At 40.4% G+C, this 26389-nt stretch overlaps 1 protein-coding gene across 3 annotated transcripts in view; it reads right to left on the reverse strand.

Annotated features, from left to right (window-relative positions):
• The window catches only part of GNE (glucosamine (UDP-N-acetyl)-2-epimerase/N-acetylmannosamine kinase), a 40444-nt gene extending 14376 nt beyond the window's left edge, over nt 1-26068 (reverse strand). Inside the window, exons 1-4 of one of the 3 annotated variants that reach the window (XM_007455989.1) lie at nt 26047-26068; nt 17933-18138; nt 4511-4962; nt 1260-1412 (exon numbers count right to left, since the gene is read on the reverse strand). In XM_007455989.1, coding sequence (XP_007456051.1) covers nt 1260-1412; nt 4511-4962; nt 17933-18096 — 769 coding nt within the window. In that variant the 5' untranslated portion in view covers nt 18097-18138; nt 26047-26068. Of the gene's footprint in view, nt 1-1259; nt 1413-4510; nt 4963-17932; nt 18139-26046 lie in introns of those variants that run through there. The other 2 variants (XM_007455990.1, XM_007455991.1) reach the window with 2 other exon arrangements.
• Between the last annotated feature and the right edge of the window lie 321 nt (nt 26069-26389).

Consider the following 26389-nt stretch of genomic DNA (forward strand, 5'->3'; position numbering starts at 1 on the left):
CATTCCTGGGACCCTTTCCTTTCATAGGGGTAAAAAATCTCAAATTCTGAAGTATATACAATAAGGAAGGTATATTACAAACAGAATATCACTGACAATACTGAAGAAGAGATATAATTACATTATAAATATTTATGCAAAAATTTAAAGGATTAGAAAAGAATAAATATTAAGGTTTTTGAAATATTGATACATAACCTGGATGAAATCTGGGTTGGGGGTCTTAAAGTTTTTTTCCTACTAACACCCTACTTTGTTCCCCCTAACAGAAAAGATTATTCAAGACACACTAAGGGAAGGATTCTTTCAGTGTAAGATGGTGACATCTTGGCACTGCAGAGAAGGGATCCTGCCTCCTTTACCAAAAAATGCCTAAGAGCTCAGCAATGAGTGGTATCAGCTAATAATAACCAGTATCTGAAAATCCCTCAGTATCAGGCCCTGCTCTGGCATTTCCCATTTATATATCCCTACCATTAACCTAAGGTCTTACTAGCACTGGTTCCATCCACCAGTAGGTGATCAATCAGGTTAGGCTTAAGGATCAACTGGTTGGGAGCTAGAGATCGAAATTGCTTAAGCTCAAGATTAAATTAAGGTATAGCTAACATAAATAAGAGAACAAGAAATAAAAATAATGGCTATTTTACTGCAGTCAGTAGGATCATTACTTTCCTAGAGACACTTTTTCAGCTTCTAAGGTTTATATCTCTTGGCTATTGCATTTTTTTTTTTAACATCTTTATTGGAGTATAATTGCTTTACAATGGTGTGTTAGTTTCTGCTTTATAACAAATCAGCTATACATATACATATATCCCCATTATCTCCTCCCTCTTGTGTCTCCCTCCCTAGAGTCTGTCATACAGAGTGAAGTGAGTCAGAAAGAGAAAAACAAATACCATATGCTAACACATATATATGGAATCTAAAAAAAAAAAAAGTGGTTTTGGCTATTGCATTTTCTCATTGATGGAAACTGCAGGGAAGAGACTAAACATGAAACTAGAATGGAGATTTGAGATTTTTTTTTAAAGTATTTATTTCTTCCCTATTAATTTTCTACTAGACTTAATAATATCGCAAACTCCTCAATCTACTGCAAAATCGGTGATCCTTTGAAAATCAGAATGCATTTCAGAATAGAATGGCCTTCAATGATAAGATGAGCAAGATAGGAAGGTCGGTCAAAAGAAGACATAATAGAAACATAAAACTGGAAAGGTAGGTGGCATACTTTCATTTTCAAGTTAAATTACCTGCATCAATATTTGGAAACAGAACTAGGGTCCGCTTGTTAAATGAGATAAGTGCATCCAATGTTAGTTCAAACATTTTTAGTGAATGCTTAATGTCCGTGGTCACAGGGTGCTGTAGTGCAACAATGTAATCTTTAGATTTTACATCATCACCTGTTTAAAGAAAAATCAAACCACATTGCTTCATTAGTTAAGAATCTTAAAGGAGGAAGAAGCAAATTCTAAAAAGCAAGACCCCAAAGTCTATGTTTTAAAATTCTGAGGAAAAAACAATTTGTCACATTCTAAGCAGGGCATCCAAATTGGGATCAAAGGATAAGAACTTACAGCAACAAGTCCAAGGATTCTTCAGGGAACTTAACGTTTTACAAAGGTGCTTGCTACCACAAACAAAATATATAATTTTAAATAGTAGACACTAGACTTCATTGTCTTAAAATTCAAAATATTTCAAAGCGTTAGAAAAATGTGACTCTTCCCAATTTCTAACTAGTGTTTCTAATGAATTATCAGCAATATTAATGAGTAATAATGTGTTGCAAATTAGGGCATTTAGAGATTGACTGAGCATGAAATAAATTTCGTATAATGCATAGGCATTTCCCCACTATCGCCCACCAGATTCAACAAACCGCCAGTGTTTCTAACTCTGTTCAAAGGACTAGAAAGGCGTCACTCATCCCCAGGCTGGGATCCCAAGGACAGTTCCTCAGCAAAAATGTAAAGTGTTAAAGATTTGGATGGACAGTGCCATGCCAAATAACACAAAGAATTCTGCAACAGGGCCTATATTATCCCATAAAACTGAAGATGAGCTCTACTCACTTATCTTTTTGTTTGTTTTGTTGTTTTTTTCTACTCACTTTTTTTGTTGTTGTTGTTGTTGTTGTTGTTGCGGTACACGGGCCTCTCACTGTTGTGGACTCTCCCGTTGCGGAGCACAGGCTCCGGACGTGCAGGCTCAGCGGCCATGGCTCATGGGCCCAGCCGCTCCGCGGCATGTGGGATCTTCCCGGACCAGGGCATGAACCCGTGTCCCCTGCATCGGCAGGCGGACTCTCAACCACTGCGCCACCAGGGAAGCCCAGCAGTTACTTTTTATGATTTAATCGTAACAGAAATTTTTTACTAAGAATCTTCAGTAGTATTTGATTTAAAAGACTACAGGCTCCAAAATTTTATTTTAAAAAATGACTGGTCCCATATCATGTTCTAAACTGGGGGTGGGGTGGGGATATAATTACTAAATTTTTGTTCAAAGTAGTAAAAAAGAGCAGTGAAAAAGAAAACACAGAGCGATGAGCTGCAGCTACCCATCCCTGGCAATAATACATTTTGTGCAAAGCCTGCACCTGGTCCTCGATGTATGACTTCTGACATTTACCTGCCTTTGTCTCCAGAACTCAGCAGCTTCAGCCCTTCCACACAACCCTTTCCATTACGGTACCATTACTTGGTTTTGGTTCAAAAAGTTCTATATTTACTGTGGTATTTCTTTCAGTATTAGGAATGTAACATGTCTTTTTAACTTTGCTAATATTTTTATTAGGACTGTTATTTATTAATGTTCTGGTTACAAAGCTGCATGTTCTGAGTGGCTTACCCAATACTATTTTTCTTATAAGCAGAAGGATAACGTCAGAAATTGCAGGCTGAGAAGCAGGTACAGGCTTTGCACAAAAGGTATTATTGCCAGGGACAGGTGGCTTTGGCTCAATGTCTTTCCCCCCCGCCCCCACTGGTTTAAAAAAAAAAATCTAGGGCTTCCCTGGTGGCGCAGTGGTTGAGAGTCCGCCTGCCGATGCAGGGGACACGGGTTCGTGCCCCGGTCCAGGAAGATCCCACATGCCGCGGAGCGGCTGGGCCCATGAGCCATGGCCGCTGAGCCTGCACGTCCGGAGCCTGTGCTCCGCAACGGGAGGGGCCACAACAGTGAGAGGCCCGCGTACCGCAAAAAACAAACAAACAAACAAAAAATCTAGTTTTTGCTATTTTGTCATTCTTCTTTTCACAAACTGCTTAAAAGGTTCCAAAGAGAACCTTAAGCCCTACAAGTACAATTTTGCTGTATTCTGCTTTATAACGGTTATTTTCTATTCATTACAAGTTTTTCAGAAATACAAAGTTTTTCAGAAGACATAGTGAGCTAACACTATAATCAGAACAGAATGCAAGAATGTTTACTTAGAAGCATGCAGAAAGGGGAGATTGAAGAGACAGAAGCCTGTTCCATCAGCATTATCTTGACAGGTTCCCTGATAGCTATCAATCTGTCCAAGGTTAAGAAATATATAGAATGGATTAACTTATATAGTAGAAAAACCCAATTTATTTCCTGTTCTAATGTGATCTGGATTTAAAATATACACAATCACTTTGATTACACAATCACCAAATTAATTTACTATTAACTTCATTATTCAACAGATCTACCTCTTCACAGAGGAAGGTCCTAAATACCTAAATAGACGATTAGTCCTGATTGGCCCTCTAAATAGTACTCTCACTATAAATTAACTAATAGACTTTGTTTGTAAATCTATTTTCTTTGCCTCTGATTAGCAAAAATAATTTCCAGGAATCTAGATCATTGGTCATTGAAGATTTCAGACCTTAAGGTTTACTTACAGTGGTAACAATCTCTAATGGTACAACTATGACTTCTGCTTTTTAATAATAATCATAATCCCTTATAACTGCTTTCAACATTCATTAACTCATCTGAGTATTCCAACAAGCCCATAAGAAAGGCATTAAAATTAAAAATAACAATTTTTTTCATTGAGCTAAAAAGCAAAATAAAGGAAAAAAAACCCCTTAATTCTACTAACCAGAAGTGAATATTATAAATGACTTGGTGTACATACTTACCGACCTTTCTACGTTACTGTTTTTATAAAAATGTATCATTATACGTATAATTTTATAGCTTGCTTTTTTTTCCTTTTTGATATACAGGATCGGTCCCTATAACTAATATTCACCTATAACATTATATTTAATGGATTAAAAGCATTCCATTGTATAAAAATAGCACAGATTTTAAAAATTCAATCCATTAAGTCTATTTTATAGAAAAGGTGAGTCTCAGAGAGGTGAAGTCCTACCACAGGGCGAGATCTATGAACTAAAAACCTTGGCCTTCTGATTGCTAATGGAACATTCTACCCACAGTAGTTTCCAAAGGATTGAAGCATACCCAAACTTTCGGACAAAAGCAACCATTAGACTGAATGAAGTCTGATACATACCTAACCACATCCGAATGATGCTCATGTAGTCTTTGTTCTTGGCGGAGAGAAGTTTGTCATAGGAAGGGCAGCCTGCCAACAAGATGCGATCATGGTCCTCACACATGGATATCAGGTGTTGCTCTGCACTTCGGGTGCAGCACACATGATAATGAGCCAGTTTCGTTATAGCGTGTCTGATAGAGTCGTCAATGGTCCCACTGACTTCCCCCCCTTCAATGTGAAGGATTCGGATGTTCATCAAGGCAGCAGACGTAGCCAGAGCCAGGGCATCAAACCTGTCTCCATGAACAATCATGATATCAGGCTTCAGGCGGTTAAGAACATCTGGTAGCTTCACAAGGGCCAGGCCCACTGACTCCACCATGGCTGCCTCATCTTCCCCTCTGACAATTGTGTGTAGTCTGGTGTTAATGTCAAAGTCATCTTGTTCAATCATGCGATATGTGTTTCTAAAGCAGGAGAGGAATAAAAATGTGAGAGCATGTTCTTAAGTATAGGGCTATAAAAACATCAACATTAACCCTGAAGGGAGAAATATTTCACAAAATTTCCTTGTTAAAATAAATGAACTGAAGTGTAACTTACACACAAAAATAAAAGCACAGACCATAAATATACAGATCACTTGATTAATTTTTCTATACAAACACCCCTCTAGCCACCACCCAGATCAACACATCCCGCACCTGGGAGGTCTCACTTGTGCCCCATTCAGTGAGCACCTGGAGGGAGAAACATCGGAGGGAGAATGTTTTTATCAGGAAAAAAGAGAGTAAATTTTACAGTGGTCACAACTTTTTCTTTCTTTTTAAAAATATATATAAAATTTTAAAAAGAAATATGCTACTTAATAGAAAAAAGTTACTTATAAAAGCAGAGCTCATTAAAAAAAATAGTATGGAACCAGGATACCTGACATATCACTATAATATAAATTTCTGAATGATGGAAATTATCTCCTGAATTCTCTTTGTATGTTACCATTAATGCAGCATAATTCTGACTGGGGTGAAAATGTAGGTTTTTAAATTGGCTGTGAAATGCAGTTTCAGGTCTGTTTCATGCTTCAGTAACAACAGCAATTCTCAATGCCTTAAAGTCTCCTGCCTGTTATGACTAGATTTTAAAAGATCTGACTTTTTTTTCTAAATATACAGTACATTTATTATTTAAAAATTGGAAAATACAGAAAATTATCATGCATAAACTTACCACTCAGCAATATCAGTATTACCATTTTGATTTCTTTCTAGCCATTTTATGCATAATATTTTAACATGGTTGAGAACACATCATAGTACAACTCTGTAATCTAGTTAATCCATTTAACACTATATTTTCTCAGATCATGAAGGATTCTTTACATACATACTGATGGCTTAGTAGTCATTTTATAGATTCCTTTGGATTTTCCTACAAAAGCTATGATGTCATCTGTAAATAAAGACAATCTTGTGCCTTTATTTATATTTCTTGTTTCATTGCACTGGCTGTTACATGCAGTACACAGAGAAGTGGTGAAAGTAGATGTCCTTACCTTGTTACCAATCTTTGGAGAAAAGCACAAATTTTATGTTAGCTATAGGTTTTTCACAGGTGGCCTTTATCAGACTGAGGAATTTCTTTTCTATTCCAAGTTTGCTAAAGGTTTTACCATAACTAGTTGAATTTTGTCAAATGCTTTTTTAATATCTATTGAGATGACTGTGCTGGTTCCCCGCCCTACCTTTTTTCTTGATTGGGGTATAGTTGTTTTACAATGTTGTGTTAGTTTCTACTGTACAGCGAAGTGGAGCTCCCTGTGCTATAGAGCAGGTTCTCATTAGTTATCTATTTTATACATATTAGTGTACATATGTCAATCCCAATATCCCAATTCATCCCACCCCCACTTTCCCCCCTTGGTGTCCATAAGTTTGTTCTCTACATCTGTGTCTCTATTTCTGCCCTGCAAACCGGTTCATCTGTACCATCTGATTTCCCCCTTTACTCTGTTAATATGTGAATCACACTAATTGATTTTCAAATGTTAAATCAATCTTGAATTCCTGAGATAAACGCACTTGGTCATGATGTATTATCTGTTTTTGTATATTGCTGAATATGATTTGCTAATTTTGTTTAAAATTTTTATGTCTATAATTCATGAGGGATACTGATCTGAATTTTCTTATGTCTTTCTCAGGTTTTGATATCAGGATGATGCTGACCTTATTAAATAATCTAGGAAGTCCCGTGGCTCCTCTATTTTCTGGAAAAGTTTATATAGGATCTTAAAAGTCTGACAGAATTCAAAAGTGCAGCCAACTTGGTAGGAAGTTATTTTTATAGGAAGTGTTGGATAATGAATTCAATTTCTTTAATATAGAGCTACTGAGATTTTCTGTTTTTTTCTGTCAATTTTGGTAAGCGGTGTTTTTCAAGGAGTTTGTCCATTTCATCTAAACTGACTGTCAAATTTACTGGCCTAATATTCTCCTTTTATTCTTTTAATGGCTGTAACATCAAGATGATATCTTCTTTGTTATCCTATATTGGTAAATACTGTGTTCCCTTTTTCTTGTTCTGCAGGAGCTTGTCAATTTTATTATTTTAAAGAAATAACTTTTGCCTCGATTAATTTTCTCTACTGTTTAATCTACTCTTATATTTCATTGATTTCCACTCTATTGTTCCTCCCTTCTACTTTGGGCTTAATTTTCTTTTTCCTGTTTATTAAAGTGAAAATGGATCCTTGTCTCTAAATTTCTCTTCTTTCACATAAGTATTTAAAGCTATAAATTTCCCCATAAGCACTGCTTAATCTATACCCACAAATTTTGATATACTGTAATATTTGTTTTTAATTTAAATTTATTTATTTTTGACTGCATTGGGTCTTCGTTGCTGTGCATGGGCTTTCTCTAGTTGCAGTGAGCAGGGGTTACTCTTCACTGCAGTGCGCAGGCTTCTCACTGCAGTGGCTTCTCTTGTTGCGGAGCACGGGCTCTCAGTGCACGGACTTCAGTAGTTGTGGCGCACAGGCTTAGTTGCTCCGCGGCACATGGGATCTTCCCCGACCAGGGCTCGAACCCATGTCCCCTGCATTGGCAGGTGGATTCTTAACCACTGCACCACCAGGGAAGTCTGTTATACGGCAATATTTATTATCTAATACAAAACATTTTCTAATTTCCCTTAGGATTTCTTGTTTGACCCCTGAGCTTAAAACTCAACAATAAAAAACCCGATTTAAAAATGGGCTAAAGGGCTTCCCCGGTGGCACAGCGGTTAAGAATCCGCCTGCCGGGCTTCCCTGGTGGCGCAGTGTTTGAGAATCTGCCTGCCAATGTAGGGGACATGGGTTCGAGCCCCAGTCTGGGAAGATCCCACATGCCGCGGAGCAACTAGGCCCATGAGCCACAACTACTGAGCCTGCACGTCTGGAGCCTGTGCTCCGCAACAAGAGAGGCCACGATAGTGAGAGGCCTGCGCACCACGATGAAGAGTGGCCCCCGCTCACCGCAACTAGAGAAAGCCCTCACACAGAAATGAAGACCCAACACAGCCAAAAATAAAAAATAAATTTTTAAAAACATTGAAATAAATCACATTTCACTTAAAAAAAAAAAAAAAGAATCCGCCTGCCAATGCAGGGGACATGGGTTCGAGCCCTGGTCCAGGGAGATCCCACGTGCCGTGGAGCAACAAAGTCCGTGTGCCACGACTACTGAGCCTGCGCTCTAGAGCCCATGAGCCACAACTACTGAGCCTGAGTGCCACAACTACTGAAGCCCGTGCACCTAGAGCCCATGCTCTGCAACAAGAGAAGCCACTGCTATGAGAAGCCCGCGCACCACAACGAAGAGTAGCTCCCGCTCACCGCAACTAGAGAAAGCCCGCGCACAGCAACAAAGACCCAACACAGCCAAAAATGAAAAAAAATAATTTAAAAATAAATAAATAAAATGGCCTAAGACCTTAACATACACCTCACCAAAGATGATATAAAGATAGCAAATAAGCATATGAAAAGATACTCCACATTATATGTCATCAAGGAAATGCAAATTAAAACAACGAGATACTGCTACACACCTATTAGAATGGCCAAAATCCAGAACACTGACAACACTAAATGCTGGCAAGGATGTGGAGCAACAGGAACTCTCATTCACTGTTGCAGGGAATACAAAATGATACAGCCACTTTGGAAGACAGTTTGGTAGTTTATTGCAAAAGTAAACATGCTCTTACCATACAATCTAGCAATCATGCTCCTTGGTTTACCTAAACGAGCAGAAAACTTATGTCACACAAAAATCTGCGAAACGAATGTTTATAGCAGCTTTATGCATAATTGCCAAAACTTGGAAGCAACCAAAATATCCTTCAGTAAGGAAATGGAGAAATAAACTATCATACATCCACACAATGGAATAGCATTCAGTGAAAAAAAGAAATGACTATCAAGCTATGAAAATACATGAAGGAAACTTAAATGCATATTACTAAATGAAAGAAGCAAATCTGAAGAGGCTACATAATATGTGATTCCAACTATATGACATTCTGGAAAAGGCAAAAATCTATGGAAATGGTGAAAACATCACTGATTGCCAGGAGACTGTTGGGGGGAAGGGATGAATAGGTAGAGGAGGAGAAGACTTGGGGGGCAGTGAAGTGACTCTGTGTGATACTATAATGGTAGATACATGTCATTATACATTTGTCCAAACCCAGAGAACTTACACCACCAAGCTGAACCCTAATGTAAACTATGGACTTTGGGTGATAACAATGTGTCAGTGGAGGTTCATCAATTGTAAAAAACATACCACTGAAGTGTGGTAGGGGATGTTGATAATGGGGATGCTTTGCATGTATAGGGGAAGAGAGGTATACGGCAAACTTCTGTACCTTCTGCTCAATTTTGCTGTTAGAGCTCAAACTGTTCTAAAAAATAAGGTCTATTTTTTAAAGACATTCTTTCTTTTATATATATGCATGTATTTTACCATTTCTAGTCACTCCTTTCTGTAGATCTAAGTTCCCAACAGGTATCATTTCTCTTCAGTTTGAAGAATCTGCCTTAGCATTTTTTTATAGTATATACCTGATGGTGATAATTTGCTTAACTTTTCTCTTCAACTTTATTTTTGAAAGATATTTTCACAGATAAAAAATTCTGGGTTAACAGGAGTTTTTTTTCCCCCTTTGAGCACATTAAAGATGCTCCACTGTCTTCTGGCCTCCACTGTCAGACAGTGAGTTAGTTATCATTCATATCATTGTTCCCCTGTAAGAAATGTAATTTTTGTCTTGTTGCTTTCAAGATTTTCTTGTTTTCAGCAAATTGACTATGCTATTGTCTACAGGTAGTTTTCTTTGTATTTATCTGTTAGGGGTTGTTGACCTTTCTGGATCTGTACATCGATGTTTTGTTTGTTTGGTTTTTTTTTTTTACCAAATTTGGAAACCTCTGGCCAGTATTTCTTCTAAGATTGCAACATAGCTTTAATTCTGAGACTGTCCCACCTACAGAATATTCATACCTAACTGTTTGAATCAGGAACCAGAATCAGAATTTCCTTGAAATAGCATCTCAAAAGACAAAACACTATGTCCCATAACACCAAATATACTTGAAAAATTTGCTAAGCCCTGAATTAAACTGAAATATTGAGTTTATTTTTAAACTAAGTTCTGTATTAAACATGTATTAAACTAACATGTTTTAAGTATTTAGTTTGAACTGCTGCCAAACTTGAACATTTTCATAAACTATGGGACTGTGACAAAACTAGGCCACCGATATAGTCTCTAAATGAAATTAGACTTGATCCAGTGCATTTGTCTTAAGTCCCCAAACTGAACCTCTTCACAGCAGTAGGGGCTGTCATGGTACCCACACCACCACAACCAATCTTCTCATTAATCTTTACTGATAGTACCTCTCCTCCTCCTCTTAAATAACCTTGTCTCTAATTTGGAAGCATCATTCTTAGATGAAAATCAGTTGAATGATCTATCAGTTGTTTTCTGATTATTTCTTTTCTTTGTGCTGTTACATATTAAAAGTATAAAGAAATATGATTAGCAGTTCTCAAACTTCACCTCTCCAACAGCAGAAGGAATCTGATCCTTGAGGGATTTAAGTTTTCCCCTCAGCTTTTACATCTGGGATGGTCCCCCTACCATGTCTCTTCCTGCAAAAAAATGCTCAGACAGCTGCATGAAGAGTGTCAACTATCTTCTGTCTTGAGATACAAAAGTTATGCACAACTGTGAAGACACTTATTCTGTTAGAGTCAACTAGACTTAAAAATTACTCAATTCCTCCCGAGAAGATACTCCCACCTCCACAATTAATTAGCATGTTTGACAGTCTTATTCTAAGTTTTTCACCTTAATTTGTTTTTATTTTCACTTCCTATCCAGAGCAACTTCCTTTAGTTATTAGAACATTAATCCTTCTGAGTCTACGACAGTCATTTTTAACCCTCTCTAAATGAGAAACTAGTTGGTATGGGAAAGTCTTCACAATGCAATGAGCACCAGTTGAGCATACAGTGCAGGGCACTCTATCTGTGTTAAATACTGTGTGTTGAGGAGAGAGAGAAAGAAGGTTATTTACTTACACACACAGAAAAGAAAGTACAGGAGATTTTTGCATGCATGACTTTAAAATTCTCAAGCATTCCTGAAATACCAAGTCATGCAGTCATGAAGTCATGTGCAATTTTGCTAAGCATGAGTTTGAATCCCACCTATTTGACATTAACCTTAATAGGCGAGCAAGTCACTCAGCTAATGATTAAGCCAACCTTTCAGACCAAAATACAGCACTGTTCCCATCATTTTCTTCATGTTTCTGTGGGGGAAACACCATAGAGCAAGGTCTCTCAATGTCAGCAGTATTGACATTTTAGGCCAGACAGATTCTTTGTCGTGGAGGGCTGACCTGTGAACTGTAGGATGTTTAGAAACATCCCTAGCCTCTTAAAAATATGTGCTGAGATCGGTCAAACTGGAGGAGTAGGATGTGGAGCTCACCTTCTCCCACAAATATGGGGTTGGCCAAAAAGTTCATTCGGGTTTTTCCGTAACATCTTATGGAAGATATTACGGAAAATACATATCAAAATGTTTAAATCAAAATATATCTACATATGGAAAGATTCTCACAAAACATCTACTGAATGCTGGCAGAAGACCTCAGACTTCCTAAAGGGCAAGAAAATCTCCATGTAATTGGGAAGGACAAAAGAAAAAAGAAAAATAAAGAGAGAAAGGAATCAGGATGGGACCTGCGCCGCTGGGAAGGACCAGTAAAAAAAAAAAGGAAAGGTTTCCACGCACTGGGAAGTCCCCTCACTGGTGGGGAGATCAGCCGGGATGGGAGGGGGGACTTCAGAGCCTCAGAAGAGAGCGCAGCAACTGGTCTGTGGAGGGGAGAGGGGAGAGAGACCTGCACCGACGGTCAGTGCTGCTGCCCGACACTCCGCAGCCTGAGACGCTCGTCCGCTGGGCCAGGTTGGGGCTGGGAGCTGAGGCTCGGGCTTCAGAGGTCAGACCCTGGGGAGAGGACTGGGGTTGGCTGCGTGGAGACAGCCTGAGGGGACTAGGGTGTGGTATGGGAGAAGGCCTGGGCCCGCCAGAGAGGCAGGGTGCCATTGCTGGGTGGCACACATGGAGACAGGCGGGACCACCATAGGAGCTTCTTTCTCTGCTCACACACTAGCCAGTGGCAGGGCACTACCTACATGAGCCCCAGGGGTAGGCGAGAGCCGCCACTGCCATCTCGGACTCTAGAGGCAGGCACGGACCGCTGCTGCCGCTGAGGGTCCTGTGAGCAGGCGCCAGTCACTGCCCCCACCTTCCCGGGAGCGTGTGTGGCCTGCTGCCACTGCCGCCAAGAATCCCTCGACCAGGTGCTACCCACTGCCCCCACCTTCCCAGGAGTGCACAAGGGCCGTATACCTGCACACCCCCTATCAAGGGGATAACAGTGAGCACATGCTGAGTAAAGAGATGGCAAGCATCCAAACTAAAAACAGCCCTCATGCCAAAAAACAGTTAAATCCACACAAGCTATGCAGGGATGCTCCCACATATAAATAGCCCTCCAAGACTAGAGTACATAATTTTTCACCTAAACTCACAGAGTAAAAGAAATATAAGCAAAATGAAGAAGGAGAGAAAGCACTCCCAGTTAAAAGACCAAGAGGATTCCCCTGAAAGAACAAACAATGAAACAGACCTCTTCAGTCTAACAGACACCAAGTTCAAAAAGGAGGTAATGAAAATACGGAAGGAATTAAGAAAGGCTATCACAGAAATGCAGAGTACTGTAAAAAGGAACTAAAAACTATAAGGTGGAGCCAAGAAAAATTAGAAAGTTCATTTGCCAAGATGAAAGCTAAGCTAAAAGCAAAGAATAGCAGGATGAATAATGCAGAAAAAAGAGTAAGTGATTTGGAAGATAGAATAATGGAAATTACCCAATCAAAACAGCAGACAGAAAGCCAAAAAAAAGAAAGCAATATAAGAGACCTATGGGATAATATAAAGCATGCCAATCTATGTATAATAGGAATTCCAGAAGAAGAAGAAAGAGAAAAGGGGATTGAAAATGTATTTGAAGAAATTATGGCTGAAAATTTCCCAAACCTAAAGAAGGAAACAGATACAGGAAGCACAGAGGGTCCCAAACAAGATGAACCCAAACAGAGCTACACCAAGACATATCATAATAAAAATGGCAAAAGTTGGGGCTTCCCTGGTGGCGCAATGTTTGAGAGCCCGCCTGCCGATGCAGGGGACACCAGTTCGTGGCCCGGTGCAGGAGGATCCCACATGCCACGGAGTGGCTGGGCCTGTGAGCCATGGCCACTGAGCCTGCGCGTCCGGACCCTGTGCTCCGCAACGGAAGAGGCCACAACAGTGAGAGGCCCACGTACTGCAAAACAAAAAACAAAACAAAACAAAAAAAATGGCAAAAGTTAAAGAGAGGATTCTAAAGGCAGCAAGAGAAAAACAAAGAGTTAATTACAAGGGAACCCTCATAAAGCTATCAGCTAGTTTATCTACAGAAACACTGCAGGCCAGGAGAGAGTGGCAAAGTACATTCAAAGTCTTGAAAGGAAAAATCTGCAACCTGGAATACTCTACCCAGCAAGATTTAGGAGGAGAAATAAAGAATTTCTCAGACAAGCAAAAACTAAAAGAATACAGCAATACTAAACCTATCCTAAAAGGAATATTGAAAGGTCTTCTCTAAATGGAAAAGAAGCAAGAAGATATAGGAAGGAGGAAATCACAGTAGGAAAGTAAATCACTTAAGCCAATATACAGATTTTTTTAAAAAGCCTCTTTGTGAAAGTGACAATAAACACAATGAACGGCAAAAGGATAAACATGAAGTTGTAAAAAAGGAAATCAAAATCACAAACGTGGGGAAGGAGAGTAAGAAAATGTAGATTGCTTTTTTTTTAAGAATGTGTTTGAGCCTATATGACTATCAGTCTAAAGCAAGCAAATATAGGAAGGGGTTAACATACTTGAAAAACAGGGCAACCACAAATCAAAAACATAAAACAGATTCACAAAAACCAAAAAGAAGAAAACACAAGCATAAAAGAAAAGGAAATCATCAAACCACTAAAGGAAAAAGAAAGGAACAAGAAGAAACAGAATCAACTGGAAAACAAGGTTTAAAATGGCAATAAATACATATGTATGAATAATTACCTTAAATGTCAATGGGCTGAGTGCTCCAATCGAAAGACACAGAGTGGCAGACTGGATTAAAAAAACAAGGGCCAACAATACACTGCCTGCGGGAGACTCACCTTAGGGCAAAGGACACACATCGATTGAAAGTGAGGGGATGGAAAAAGATGTTTCATGCAAACAGAAATGACAAGAAAGCAGGAGTTGCAATACTCATATCAGACAAAACAGACTTTAAAACAAAGGCCATCGAGAAAGATAAAGAAGGACACTATATAGTGATGAAAGGATCAATACAAGAAGAGAATTTTACACTTGTCAACATATATGTACCTAACATAGGAGCACCCAAATACTTAAAACAAATATTAACAGACATAAAGGAAGACATTGATGGGAATACAATAATACTAGGAGACTTTTTTTTTTTTTTGCGGTACGCAGGCCTCTCACTGTTGTGGCCTCTCCCATTGCGGAGCACAGGCTCCGGAAGCGTAGGCTCGGCGGCCATGGCTCACGGGCCCAGCCGCTCTGCGGCATGTGGGATCTTCCCGGACCGGGGCATGAACCCGTGTCCCCTGCATCGGCAGGCGGACTCTCAACCACTGCACCACCAGGGAAGCCCTATAGTAGGAGACTTTAACACCCAACTCACATCAATGCACAGATCTTCTACACAGAAAATCAATAAGGCAACAGAGATCCTAAATGATAAAATAGAACAAGTTTGACTTAATCGATATTTTCAGGACAGTTTTTACATCCAAAAAACCCAGAATACACGTTCTTTTCAAGTGCACATGGAACACTCTCTAGGATTGACCACATACTAGGGCACAAAACTCACCTCGGGACTTCCCTGGTGGCGCAGTGGTTAAGAATCTGCCTGTCAATGCAAGGGACACGGGTTCAAGCCCTAGTCTGGGAAGATTCCCACATGCCGCGGAGCAACTAAGCCCATGAGCCACAGCTACTGAGCCTGCACTCTAGAGCCCACGAGCCACAGCTACTGAAGCCCACACGCCTAGAGCCTGTGCTCCACAACAAGAGAAGCCACTGCAATGAGAAGCCCGCGCACCACAACAAAGAGTAGTCCCTGCTCACTGCAAGTGGAGAAAGCCTTGGTGCGGCAGCAAAGACCCAACACAGTCAAAAATAAATAAATTTAAACAAAAACAACTCACCTCAACAAATTTAAAAGTATAGAAATTATTTCAAGCATCTTCTCTGACTACAATGGCATGAAACTAGAAATCAACCACAGGAAAAGAAATGAGAAAAAAAACAATTACATGGAGACTAAACAACATGCTACTAAAAAACTAACGAGTCAATGAGGAAATCAAAACAGAAATTTTAAAACACCGTGAGACAAATGACAATGAAAACACAACCATACAAAATCTACAGGATGCAGCAAAAGCAGTTCTTAGAGGGAAGTTTATAGTGATACAGGCCTTCCTCAAAAAAAACAAAAAAAATCTCAAATAAACAACCTAACCTACCACCTAAAAGTATTAGAAAAAGAAGAACAAACAAAAACCTAAAGTCAGCAGAAGGAAGGAAATAATAAAGATCAGAGAGGAAATAAATAAAATAGAGATTAAAAAATAGAAAAAAATCAATACAACCAAGAGTTGGTTCTTTGAAAGGGTAAACAAAATTGACAAACCTCTGGCCAGGCTCACCAAGAAGAAAAGAGAGAGAACCCAAATAAACCAAATAATAAAGGAAAAAGGAGAAATCTCAAATGATACCACAGAAATACAAAAAACCATAAGAGAACACTATGAAAAATTATTTGCCAACAAATTTGACAACCTAGAAGAAATGGACAACTTTCTAGAAACATACAGCCCACCAAAACTGAATCAAGAAAAAACAGATAATTCAGGGAACTCCTGGGTGGTCCAGTGGTTAGGAGTTGGCACTTTCACTGCCCACGGCCCAGGTTCAATCTCTGGTCAGGGAACTAAGATCCCACAAGCCGCATGGTGTGGCCAAATAAATAAATTAAATTAAATATGGCACAAATGAATCTATCTACAAGACAAAAACAGACTCACAGACAGAGAGAACAGATTTGTGGTTGCCTAGGGGGTGGTGGGGGAGGGAGAGGGATGAACTGGGAGTTTGGGGTTAGTAGATGCAAACTATGACATTTAGAATGGACATGCCACAGCAACTAAGCCCGTGCACCACAACTACTGAGCCTGCGCTCTAGAGCCCATGAGCCACAACCACTCAGCTCGCGTGCCACAACTAGTGAAGCCCGCGCGCCTAGAGCCCGTGCTCCGCAACAAGAGAAGCCACCGCAATGAGAAGCCCGCACACCACAACGAAAAGTAGCCCCTGCTCGCTGCAACTAGAGAAGCCCCGCACGCAGCAATGAAGACCGAACGCAGCCATAAATAAATAAATAGATAGATAAATAAAACAAAACTCAAGATACAAAAGCTTGTACAGTGAAAAGGCTACTTCTCACTTCTGTTTTACCAGTTATCCAGTTCTTCTCCCCAGAAGCAACCAATTTCTTGTGCTAGAATGCACTGTAGACATACATTTCCATTAAGTACTAGTCAAGTTTCCATTTCAGCAGTCTCACCTGACAAATACTACCTTCCCCGCTTAATTACTGTGGTAGGCAGATAAGAAACCTACCACAATCTCCTTGAAAGCCTCTCCCCCACTAGTCTTCTGCCAAACTTTTCTCACAGAAGTAAAAGAACACACTTAGACTTTCCCCTCAGGCTCTAGCTAAAATTTCTCCTTTACTTTGTCCTATCTCTGTTCAATAATGTGAGAAAACTCAAGTGGATTTTCTTAGACAGCCAGAATTCATTTCACATTTTAAAAATCTGTGAACTTTTGAGCTCTCCATAAGTTTCTTCTCTTGTCTTTAAAAGTACTTTCTTAGAGCAAATTGCTAAACTGGTTTTTGGGGGCAGGTTTTTATTTGTTTTTGCTGTTATTATCTTATTGTTAAAGGACATTTAAAAAGACAATTTTACCTTAACACAAGCTTCTTTCATATTTAATACTTTGGAGGCTGCATTAATGTTTTCATGCCACAAGGGTGCACTAAATGCCACTTTATTACATATAACAAAATGTTCACCTTTGGTTTATACACCTGCTCCCTCAAAGATTTCCCAAGTTTCGTTTTTCATATTTAGAGTGTGATCGATAACAAACCTAATGTCACCAAAATAAGAATTAATGGTAACGGTATTATAAAATTCTACTTTATCTTGTGGATCAATTAGATTTTAAAAATCTTGTTTCATATCTACTACTTTATATGCAGTTTTAATATAGGATTAGCATTAGAACTCACAAAACAGATTACACAGAATCACATTATAGTCACACAACATATATTTATAAATGGCATTTCCAGATGTAATAGCAAATAAAAGTAATAATAGCTATAATTTACCAACCATCTAACAGGCAGCATCCCTGTATAGATACTTTATGTCACTATCTCCATTCTTCCCAATAACCTACAACACAAGTTTTCACTCCATTTTATAACTGAGGAACCTGAGGCTCAGAGATGCTAGGCAACTTCTCCAAGGCCACCTAAAAACTAAGTGGTAGAACTAGGATTTGAAGCCGGGTCCACACAGCTCCAAGACCGAAGTTCTCACCGGTACATCGTGTTGCAATGAAGAATATCATAAGAAAATGCTTTCATCTTACCCATAGTCATCTATCAGGTGAGAGCCAAGTACCACCACATCAAGTTCAAAGAACTCAGGTTCCATTTTGATGCCAAACATGATTGGGGCGAGTTTAGAATAATCAGCACGGTTGCAAGTAGCAACACAAACCCGAAGCTTTCGGTCATTCTCCTTCTTCTCCATGACTTGTATTTTTCTTTTTGAGAGGCTCTTAAAATAGAGTCCCTGAAGTTGCAAAAATAAAAATTAATACCCTATGATAAACCATAATGCAAAAGAATATGAAAAAGAATGTACATATACGTATAAATGAGTCACTTTGCTGTACAGCAGAAATTAATACAACATTGTAGTTCAACTATACTTCAGTAAAAAATAAATTTAAAAAAGACATTATAGACACAAAAAATAAAAATTCTTTATAATCAGAATGAAAGGTCCTAGATATAAACGTAAAATTTTGCAGTCTTAAGTCCTTAAGCACCGTTTAGTATCGTGATTCTTAACTTTTCCACCCCACTTCTGTGTGACACACCCAAGTAGCCCCTGCTCGCTGCAACTAGAGAAGCCCCGCACGCAGCAATGAAGACCGAACGCAGCCATAAATAAATAAATAGATAGATAAATAAAACAAAACTCAAGATACAAAAGCTTGTACAGTGAAAAGGCTACTTCTCACTTCTGTTTTACCAGTTATCCAGTTCTTCTCCCCAGAAGCAACCAATTTCTTGTGCTAGAATGCACTGTAGACATACATTTCCATTAAGTACTAGTCAAGTTTCCATTTCAGCAGTCTCACCTGACAAATACTACCTTCCCCGCTTAATTACTGTGGTAGGCAGATAAGAAACCTACCACAATCTCCTTGAAAGCCTCTCCCCCACTAGTCTTCTGCCAAACTTTTCTCACAGAAGTAAAAGAACACACTTAGACTTTCCCCTCAGGCTCTAGCTAAAATTTCTCCTTTACTTTGTCCTATCTCTGTTCAATAATGTGAGAAAACTCAAGTGGATTTTCTTAGACAGCCAGAATTCATTTCACATTTTAAAAATCTGTGAACTTTTGAGCTCTCCATAAGTTTCTTCTCTTGTCTTTAAAAGTACTTTCTTAGAGCAAATTGCTAAACTGGTTTTTGGGGGCAGGTTTTTATTTGTTTTTGCTGTTATTATCTTATTGTTAAAGGACATTTAAAAAGACAATTTTACCTTAACACAAGCTTCTTTCATATTTAATACTTTGGAGGCTGCATTAATGTTTTCATGCCACAAGGGTGCACTAAATGCCACTTTATTACATATAACAAAATGTTCACCTTTGGTTTATACACCTGCTCCCTCAAAGATTTCCCAAGTTTCGTTTTTCATATTTAGAGTGTGATCGATAACAAACCTAATGTCACCAAAATAAGAATTAATGGTAACGGTATTATAAAATTCTACTTTATCTTGTGGATCAATTAGATTTTAAAAATCTTGTTTCATATCTACTACTTTATATGCAGTTTTAATATAGGATTAGCATTAGAACTCACAAAACAGATTACACAGAATCACATTATAGTCACACAACATATATTTATAAATGGCATTTCCAGATGTAATAGCAAATAAAAGTAATAATAGCTATAATTTACCAACCATCTAACAGGCAGCATCCCTGTATAGATACTTTATGTCACTATCTCCATTCTTCCCAATAACCTACAACACAAGTTTTCACTCCATTTTATAACTGAGGAACCTGAGGCTCAGAGATGCTAGGCAACTTCTCCAAGGCCACCTAAAAACTAAGTGGTAGAACTAGGATTTGAAGCCGGGTCCACACAGCTCCAAGACCGAAGTTCTCACCGGTACATCGTGTTGCAATGAAGAATATCATAAGAAAATGCTTTCATCTTACCCATAGTCATCTATCAGGTGAGAGCCAAGTACCACCACATCAAGTTCAAAGAACTCAGGTTCCATTTTGATGCCAAACATGATTGGGGCGAGTTTAGAATAATCAGCACGGTTGCAAGTAGCAACACAAACCCGAAGCTTTCGGTCATTCTCCTTCTTCTCCATGACTTGTATTTTTCTTTTTGAGAGGCTCTTAAAATAGAGTCCCTGAAGTTGCAAAAATAAAAATTAATACCCTATGATAAACCATAATGCAAAAGAATATGAAAAAGAATGTACATATACGTATAAATGAGTCACTTTGCTGTACAGCAGAAATTAATACAACATTGTAGTTCAACTATACTTCAGTAAAAAATAAATTTAAAAAAGACATTATAGACACAAAAAATAAAAATTCTTTATAATCAGAATGAAAGGTCCTAGATATAAACGTAAAATTTTGCAGTCTTAAGTCCTTAAGCACCGTTTAGTATCGTGATTCTTAACTTTTCCACCCCACTTCTGTGTGACACACCCACTGGTATATCAAGTTATGAAATTCCAGCAGACCAACTATGACTCCACCCTTTTCTCTTACACTTAAGAAAGCATGCTGGAATGCAATTTAAAAAGAGTTTAATATAAATCAACTCTCATTTAAAAGGCAAGCGAACATCAGCTCTTCATTATTAACTAAAAATTATTTGCCATTCCTCACAATTGATCCCAACATACAAGATTAGAGCGAAAGTTTGGTTGAGGACCACTGATCTAGTTCAACTCCCCCACTTACAGAAAGAGAAAAACACAAGTCTTAAGAGAGGAAATTACTTCCCCAAGATTCAAGACCACATCCTGTAAGGAATGTGAGCTATTCACCCTCACGCTACACACTATATACAAAGCACTGTGATTAGTGCTGAGGAAAAGATGAGTAAGATGAAACAAAAACCCCTACCTTCAAGGCCTCATTAGCATCCATAGCCAGTACCTACACACTTGACAACTCCAAATACCTACCAGCTGTCTCCGGTCCCATAGGCACGTCAAAGTCACTGTCCCAAACTGAACTCACTTTCTTTTCCAAACCTGTTCCTCCTTCCTTATTCTCTAACTCTGTTATGAACTTCCATTCATCCAAATGCCTTGACATCCTTGTCTTCTCTGCTCCTCACCCTGTACCTCCTCAGTCCTGTCAGTTCAACCTCCGGAATGAATATCTTTCAAATCAATCTCCTCTCCATCCCCACCCACCAGAACATCCCCTAGTCCAATCCCTGATCTTACGTCAGAACTATTCTAACAGCTGTCAAAGTGGTTTGCCTGTCTCTAGTCTTGCCCTGCCTCCCAAAAACTTTCAGGGTGATCTTTCCAAAGTTTATAAATTTGATTACATTTCTAAACAGGATATACCATCTATGGATACATTCCAAATTGCTGATCTGGACCTAGTTCATCCTTCCAACCATTTGTCTCCTTACAACTATCCTTACTCTGAACCAAAGCCATGCCAAAGTGCCTGCAGTTCAACCAGTGGGTCTCCATATCTCTGTGCCTTTGTAGATGCAAGCTCCTCTACCTAAAACTTCCTTTCCCTCTTGCCTGGATTCTTCCTCATCCTTTAAAACTCAGGCTAAGTGTCATCTCTTCTGGAAAGCCTTCGCATAAACCTCAGTTCCTCCTTACACCACCCCTCTTCATGGCTGCCTCCCTCTGAGCACTGTGGCCCCATCATACACACATATACTATTGCTCAACTCCTTCGCCCACCCACCCCCCACAATTCTATACCCTGCTTTCAAAAAGTAAAAACCAGGGGCAAGGGATAAGAGCTATGTTTCAAGGAGCTTTTTAAACTTCCTTACATCAATGTAAAATTTCACTTCACAGACTGATCTCAATGCTTATGTCTCTGGAAGTGTTATCAATATTTAGAATTTGCAATCAGGACTCCAGAGAAGCTTGAGTAAGGATGCCAATAAAAGGGGAGCTGCCTTTTCAATCAGCGTAGACTCTGAAACTCAGTGGAAATCTCGTCAGTAGCCTTCTGCTGTTGATATCTCATCTCTCGTAGGCTAGAACTTCTATAATCACACAAATGGCCCATCATTAGGCCCATTCAGAATTTATAATCTCCAGTAAGAGCTAATTCCACCCAATGGAAAGCATGTGTAAGATAGTGAAGTGAGCATTCTGTCAAGTGAGTTGTGTTTGTGAGATCTACGTACTACCTAACCAAAGAGACAAAAATATTTTTCCAAAAACAGTTGTCCTAAGTGTTCTTGTACATAAACCTTTTTCCACTCATCATTAAATGTGAGCTGAATAAATTGTTGGTGATATTTAATTTGCTGGGTGAGGCAAAGCAAATCATTCATGGTTGATAAATTTGTATTTATTTTAAGAAAATAGTAAACTTTCTATTGGGCAATTCTAAAATGTTTAGTATTTACCAAGTTACTCAAAGGTTATTATACCAAAACTGAAAGTAAGGTAGCCATATACACAAACTATGAAAAATAAAACAATGTTACTAAGGCCAAAACTTTTTTAAGGAAGAAAGTTAAATCTTAGAAAAAAAATAATAATAATGGTAAAAATCCTTTGTTAAGAGGAGAATTCTTGGGCTTCCCTGGTGGCGCAGTGGTTGAGAGTCTGCCTGCCGATGCAGGGGACGCGGGTTCGTGCCCCGGTCCGGGAAGATACCATGTGCCGCAGAGCAGCTGGGCCCGTGAGCCATGGCCGCTGGGCCTGTGCGTCCAGAGCCTGTGCTCCGCAATGGGAGAGGCCACAACGGTGAGAGGCCCGCGTACCGCAAAAAAAAGAAGAAAAAAAAAGAGAATCTTTTTTAAAAATAATTTTTTATTTAACTAACTTTTTTTTGATTACGTAGTACATTCACACAGTTTAAAACTGAAAAGGCACAAGAGGCTACAGAGCAAAAAGTCTTCTCATCTGTGTTCCCAGACATGTAGTTCTTCTCCCTGAATGCTTAGAATTACTAGTTTCTTATCTACCCTTCTGCAGATAAACTATGCATATACAAATAAATACACATTTCTTCACACATATAAATACAAATATATTTTATAAATACATAGAGTGTGTATCATGCAATTAGTAACTTATGCTACACTGTTGTTGCATACCTTGTTTTTTAACTGCTCTTAATTATGTTTCTGAATTAAGTGGTAAAATGGGAAAGTTCAAAGGCATTAGAAATATCAAACCTAAAAGTGCAATTTTGAAAATTGCTGGCCATCAACTTTTCAAATATATGTAGGGTTATGAGAGCCCTGGAAGTAAAAATGACCAATGTCACAAACACTTATTGAGAACTGACTCTGTGCACAGCACTGTAAAGAAAACTGAGAGGGACTTCCCTGGCAGTCCAGTGGTTAAGACTCCACGCTTCCAATGCAGGGGGCGTGGGTTTGACCCCTGCTCAGGGAACCAAGATCCCACATGCCACATGGCATGGCCAAAAAAAAAAAAACACAAAAACTGAGAGACAGAGCTGAGAAAGACCTCACCTCTAATTTTTAGGAACTAACAATCTAGTACATGACACCTGGCCACATAATAGATCTTTACCAGTTCACTTCCCCAAACAGAAGCACCAGGAACAAAACTAACAAATTTTCTTTCTCCGCCTAGTATACATTATTATTTGTTCTGTATAAAATGTCATGCCCGGGCTTCCCTGGTGGCACAGTGGTTGAGAGTCTGCCTGCCGATGCAGGGGACACGGGTTCGTGCCCCGGTCCGGGAGGATCCCACATGCCACGGAGCTGCTGGGCCCGTGAGCCATGGCCACTGAGCCTGCACGTCTGGAGCCTGTGCTGTGCAACGAGAGAGGCCACAACAGGGAGAGGCCCGCGTACCGCAAAAGAAAAAAAAAAAAACATTAAAATGTCATGCCCAAGGATCCATTTTTGTTTGTTTTTTGCGGTACGCGGGCCTCTCACCGCTGTGGCCTCTCCCGTCACGGAGCACAGGCTCGGGACGCGCAGGCTCAGCGGCCATGGCTCACGGGCCCAGCAGCTCCGCGGCATGTGGGATCCTCCCGGACCGGGGCACGAACCCGTGTCCCCTGCATAGGCAGGCGGACTCTCAACCACTGCCACCAGGGAAGCCCCCCAAGGATCCATTTTTATACTAAGAACTGTGACCAAAGTCTCCATGACCAGTATGTAATGAATAAATGTGACATAATGGACTTAAACTATAATAGGATTTAAGTTGCATAAAGTGCAATGTAAAACAAGATAAAACTAGTTTCTTTACACAATGGAACCCTAGACAGCAATGAAAACAAATGGACTATGTCTAAATGTGTCAATATTGATAAACCTCAAAAACATAACATTAGAGGAAAACAGAAAATTCTAAAAAGTTAGATAAAAAAGGGCCATTTTTTAAAATATGTAAAACATTACTGTATGTTGTTTATTGATCTGTAATAAAATTACACAGCAACTCAGGAAAGTAGTTACGTCTGAAGGAGGAGGGAAGGGAAAGGAAAAGAGGGCCTAAAGGGTTTTTGTTGTCTATGTAAACATTTTTTAAAAAACATAAGTAGAGATCTGAAACTAACATGGTAACATGTTAATATGTCTTCAATCTTGATGATTGGTAGAGTGTCGTATTGTTCTGTCCTTTTCAGCATTTTTTTTTTTTTTTTTTGCGGTACGCGGGCCTCTCACTGTTGCGGCCTCTCCCGTTGCGGAGCACAGGCTCGGGACGCGCAGGCTCAGCGGCCATGGCTCACGGGCCCAGCCGCTCCGCGGCATGTGGGATCTTCCCGGACCGGGACACGAACCCGTGTCCCCTGCATCGGCAGGCGGACTCTCAACCACTGTGCCACCAGGGAAGCCCCCTTTTCAGCATATTTGAAATATTTTATTAAAAACAAGAAATCTTTTAAATGGACACTGAAGATGCACTGTCCACAGTCCTTAAAGCCTAAAGCTCAGAAAGCAGGTGGATTGGATATTTACATCCATTTCACTCAATTCCCTAATAGTAACCAGAGCCACTAAAACCAGAAAAATACCCGAAAAATACACCTTCACCTTGAACTCACTGGCAATCTCTGAGAAACCTGCATTCTCTCAACTCAAGACTGACCATTATTAATACTGACAAAAGGTGAGTGACCCTGTCCAGAAAAATAAATAGTGTTGTCCCACTCAACTATAGAAAAAGACAAACACTTGGCTCAAGCAGTCTCTGAGCAGAGGAAACCATCAAAGTAAACAACTGCCAGGCACTGTGTTAAGAGTTTTACAAGCATTAACTCACTTCATCCTCACAGCCCTACCTTATTAGCCCCATTTCACAAATGGGCACAATGAGGTACAGTGAAAACCAATTTACTTGCCCCAAATCACAGTTAACAATTACCAGAACCAAACACCAAATCAGCATTCAAGATAGTGCCCATATCCAGTGTTTGTCTGTGTCTGTTCATTTCATAAACACCCATGAGTGAGAACCTTCCTTATGCCTGGTCCTGCCAGGCACCATGGAACTGAAGGGAACATATGATGTATCACTCTCTTCCCTCAGTGCAGACGGGATGACACAGGAATCAGGAGGGTCTGAAATTCAGAACTCTATCCTGAGCTCTACTCTGGTGTGACTTCTTCCTAAGCTTCCACAGTCGGGTTAACCAGTTATCTCTAAATGCCAAGCTGTACCCCACCCCTCTTCTCCATCAGAATTCCAAAAAAAAAAAAAAAAACTTTTTCGTGCTTTTTTACAAGTGTGCTCCGGATTGGAGGGAAAATAAACGCACATCAAGCTTCCAAGAAAGCCCAGACTCAGAATACAGTCAGGGTTGGGCGCAGACCCTCAAGACGATCTTTCAGTCCAACCCTTTACACCCCGGGGCCACTTGTCCGTCACGGAGCTCTCCGCCCTCTCCTGCACACCTCCGTGACTGGATGCTTGCTATCTTTCAGGACAGCAGGTGGGATGGAGTGCAGCTGGCCTCCCTCTAACACCCCGCGCCCCACTCCCGGTTATTCGCCCGGGGTCCGCACTCAACCCGTCTGCTCCACGGGCCAAAGGCTGAGCCCACATAGGAACTAAAGAGCGGGCCTGGCGTGCAGGCCCGCGGGAGACAGAGCGAGGCGCGGGCCGGGTGCGGAGCCTCTGGCCGGGGAGCTGAGGCCTCGGGGTGCGGGCCCGGAGGCTGCGCTCCCCGAGCCCGCCTCCCCCGAGTCCCCGGCGGGCGCGCGGATCTCACCAGGCGCCGGTCCGCCGCTCCTCCCGCGTCGCAGCTGCCGCTGCCGGGCCTCGCGGACAAGAGCTGAGCGCCGCGCCGGAAAGCACGCCGGCGTGAGACCGCCCCCTTGGCTTCCGCCACTCGGCCGCGCGGGCGATGACGCGCCTCGACCCCAATCCCGCACACCCCGCGCACCCTGCGTTCCCACCCGAATCTGCCGACGCGCCTTACGTGAGCGGGGAGGAATTCTGCGATTGGCTGTGCGAGGAGGCCGGGGCGGGGTGGCGCCTTCCGTGGTCGTGGCACAGCCCCGGGCGGCCGGCCAGTGTCCCGCCCCTGAGGGGCTAGTCCGCCTGCCACGCGG

This window comes from Lipotes vexillifer, unplaced genomic scaffold (genome assembly GCF_000442215.2).
Source record: "Lipotes vexillifer unplaced genomic scaffold, Lipotes_vexillifer_v1.1 scaffold920, whole genome shotgun sequence".
NCBI lineage: Eukaryota > Metazoa > Chordata > Mammalia > Artiodactyla > Lipotidae > Lipotes > Lipotes vexillifer.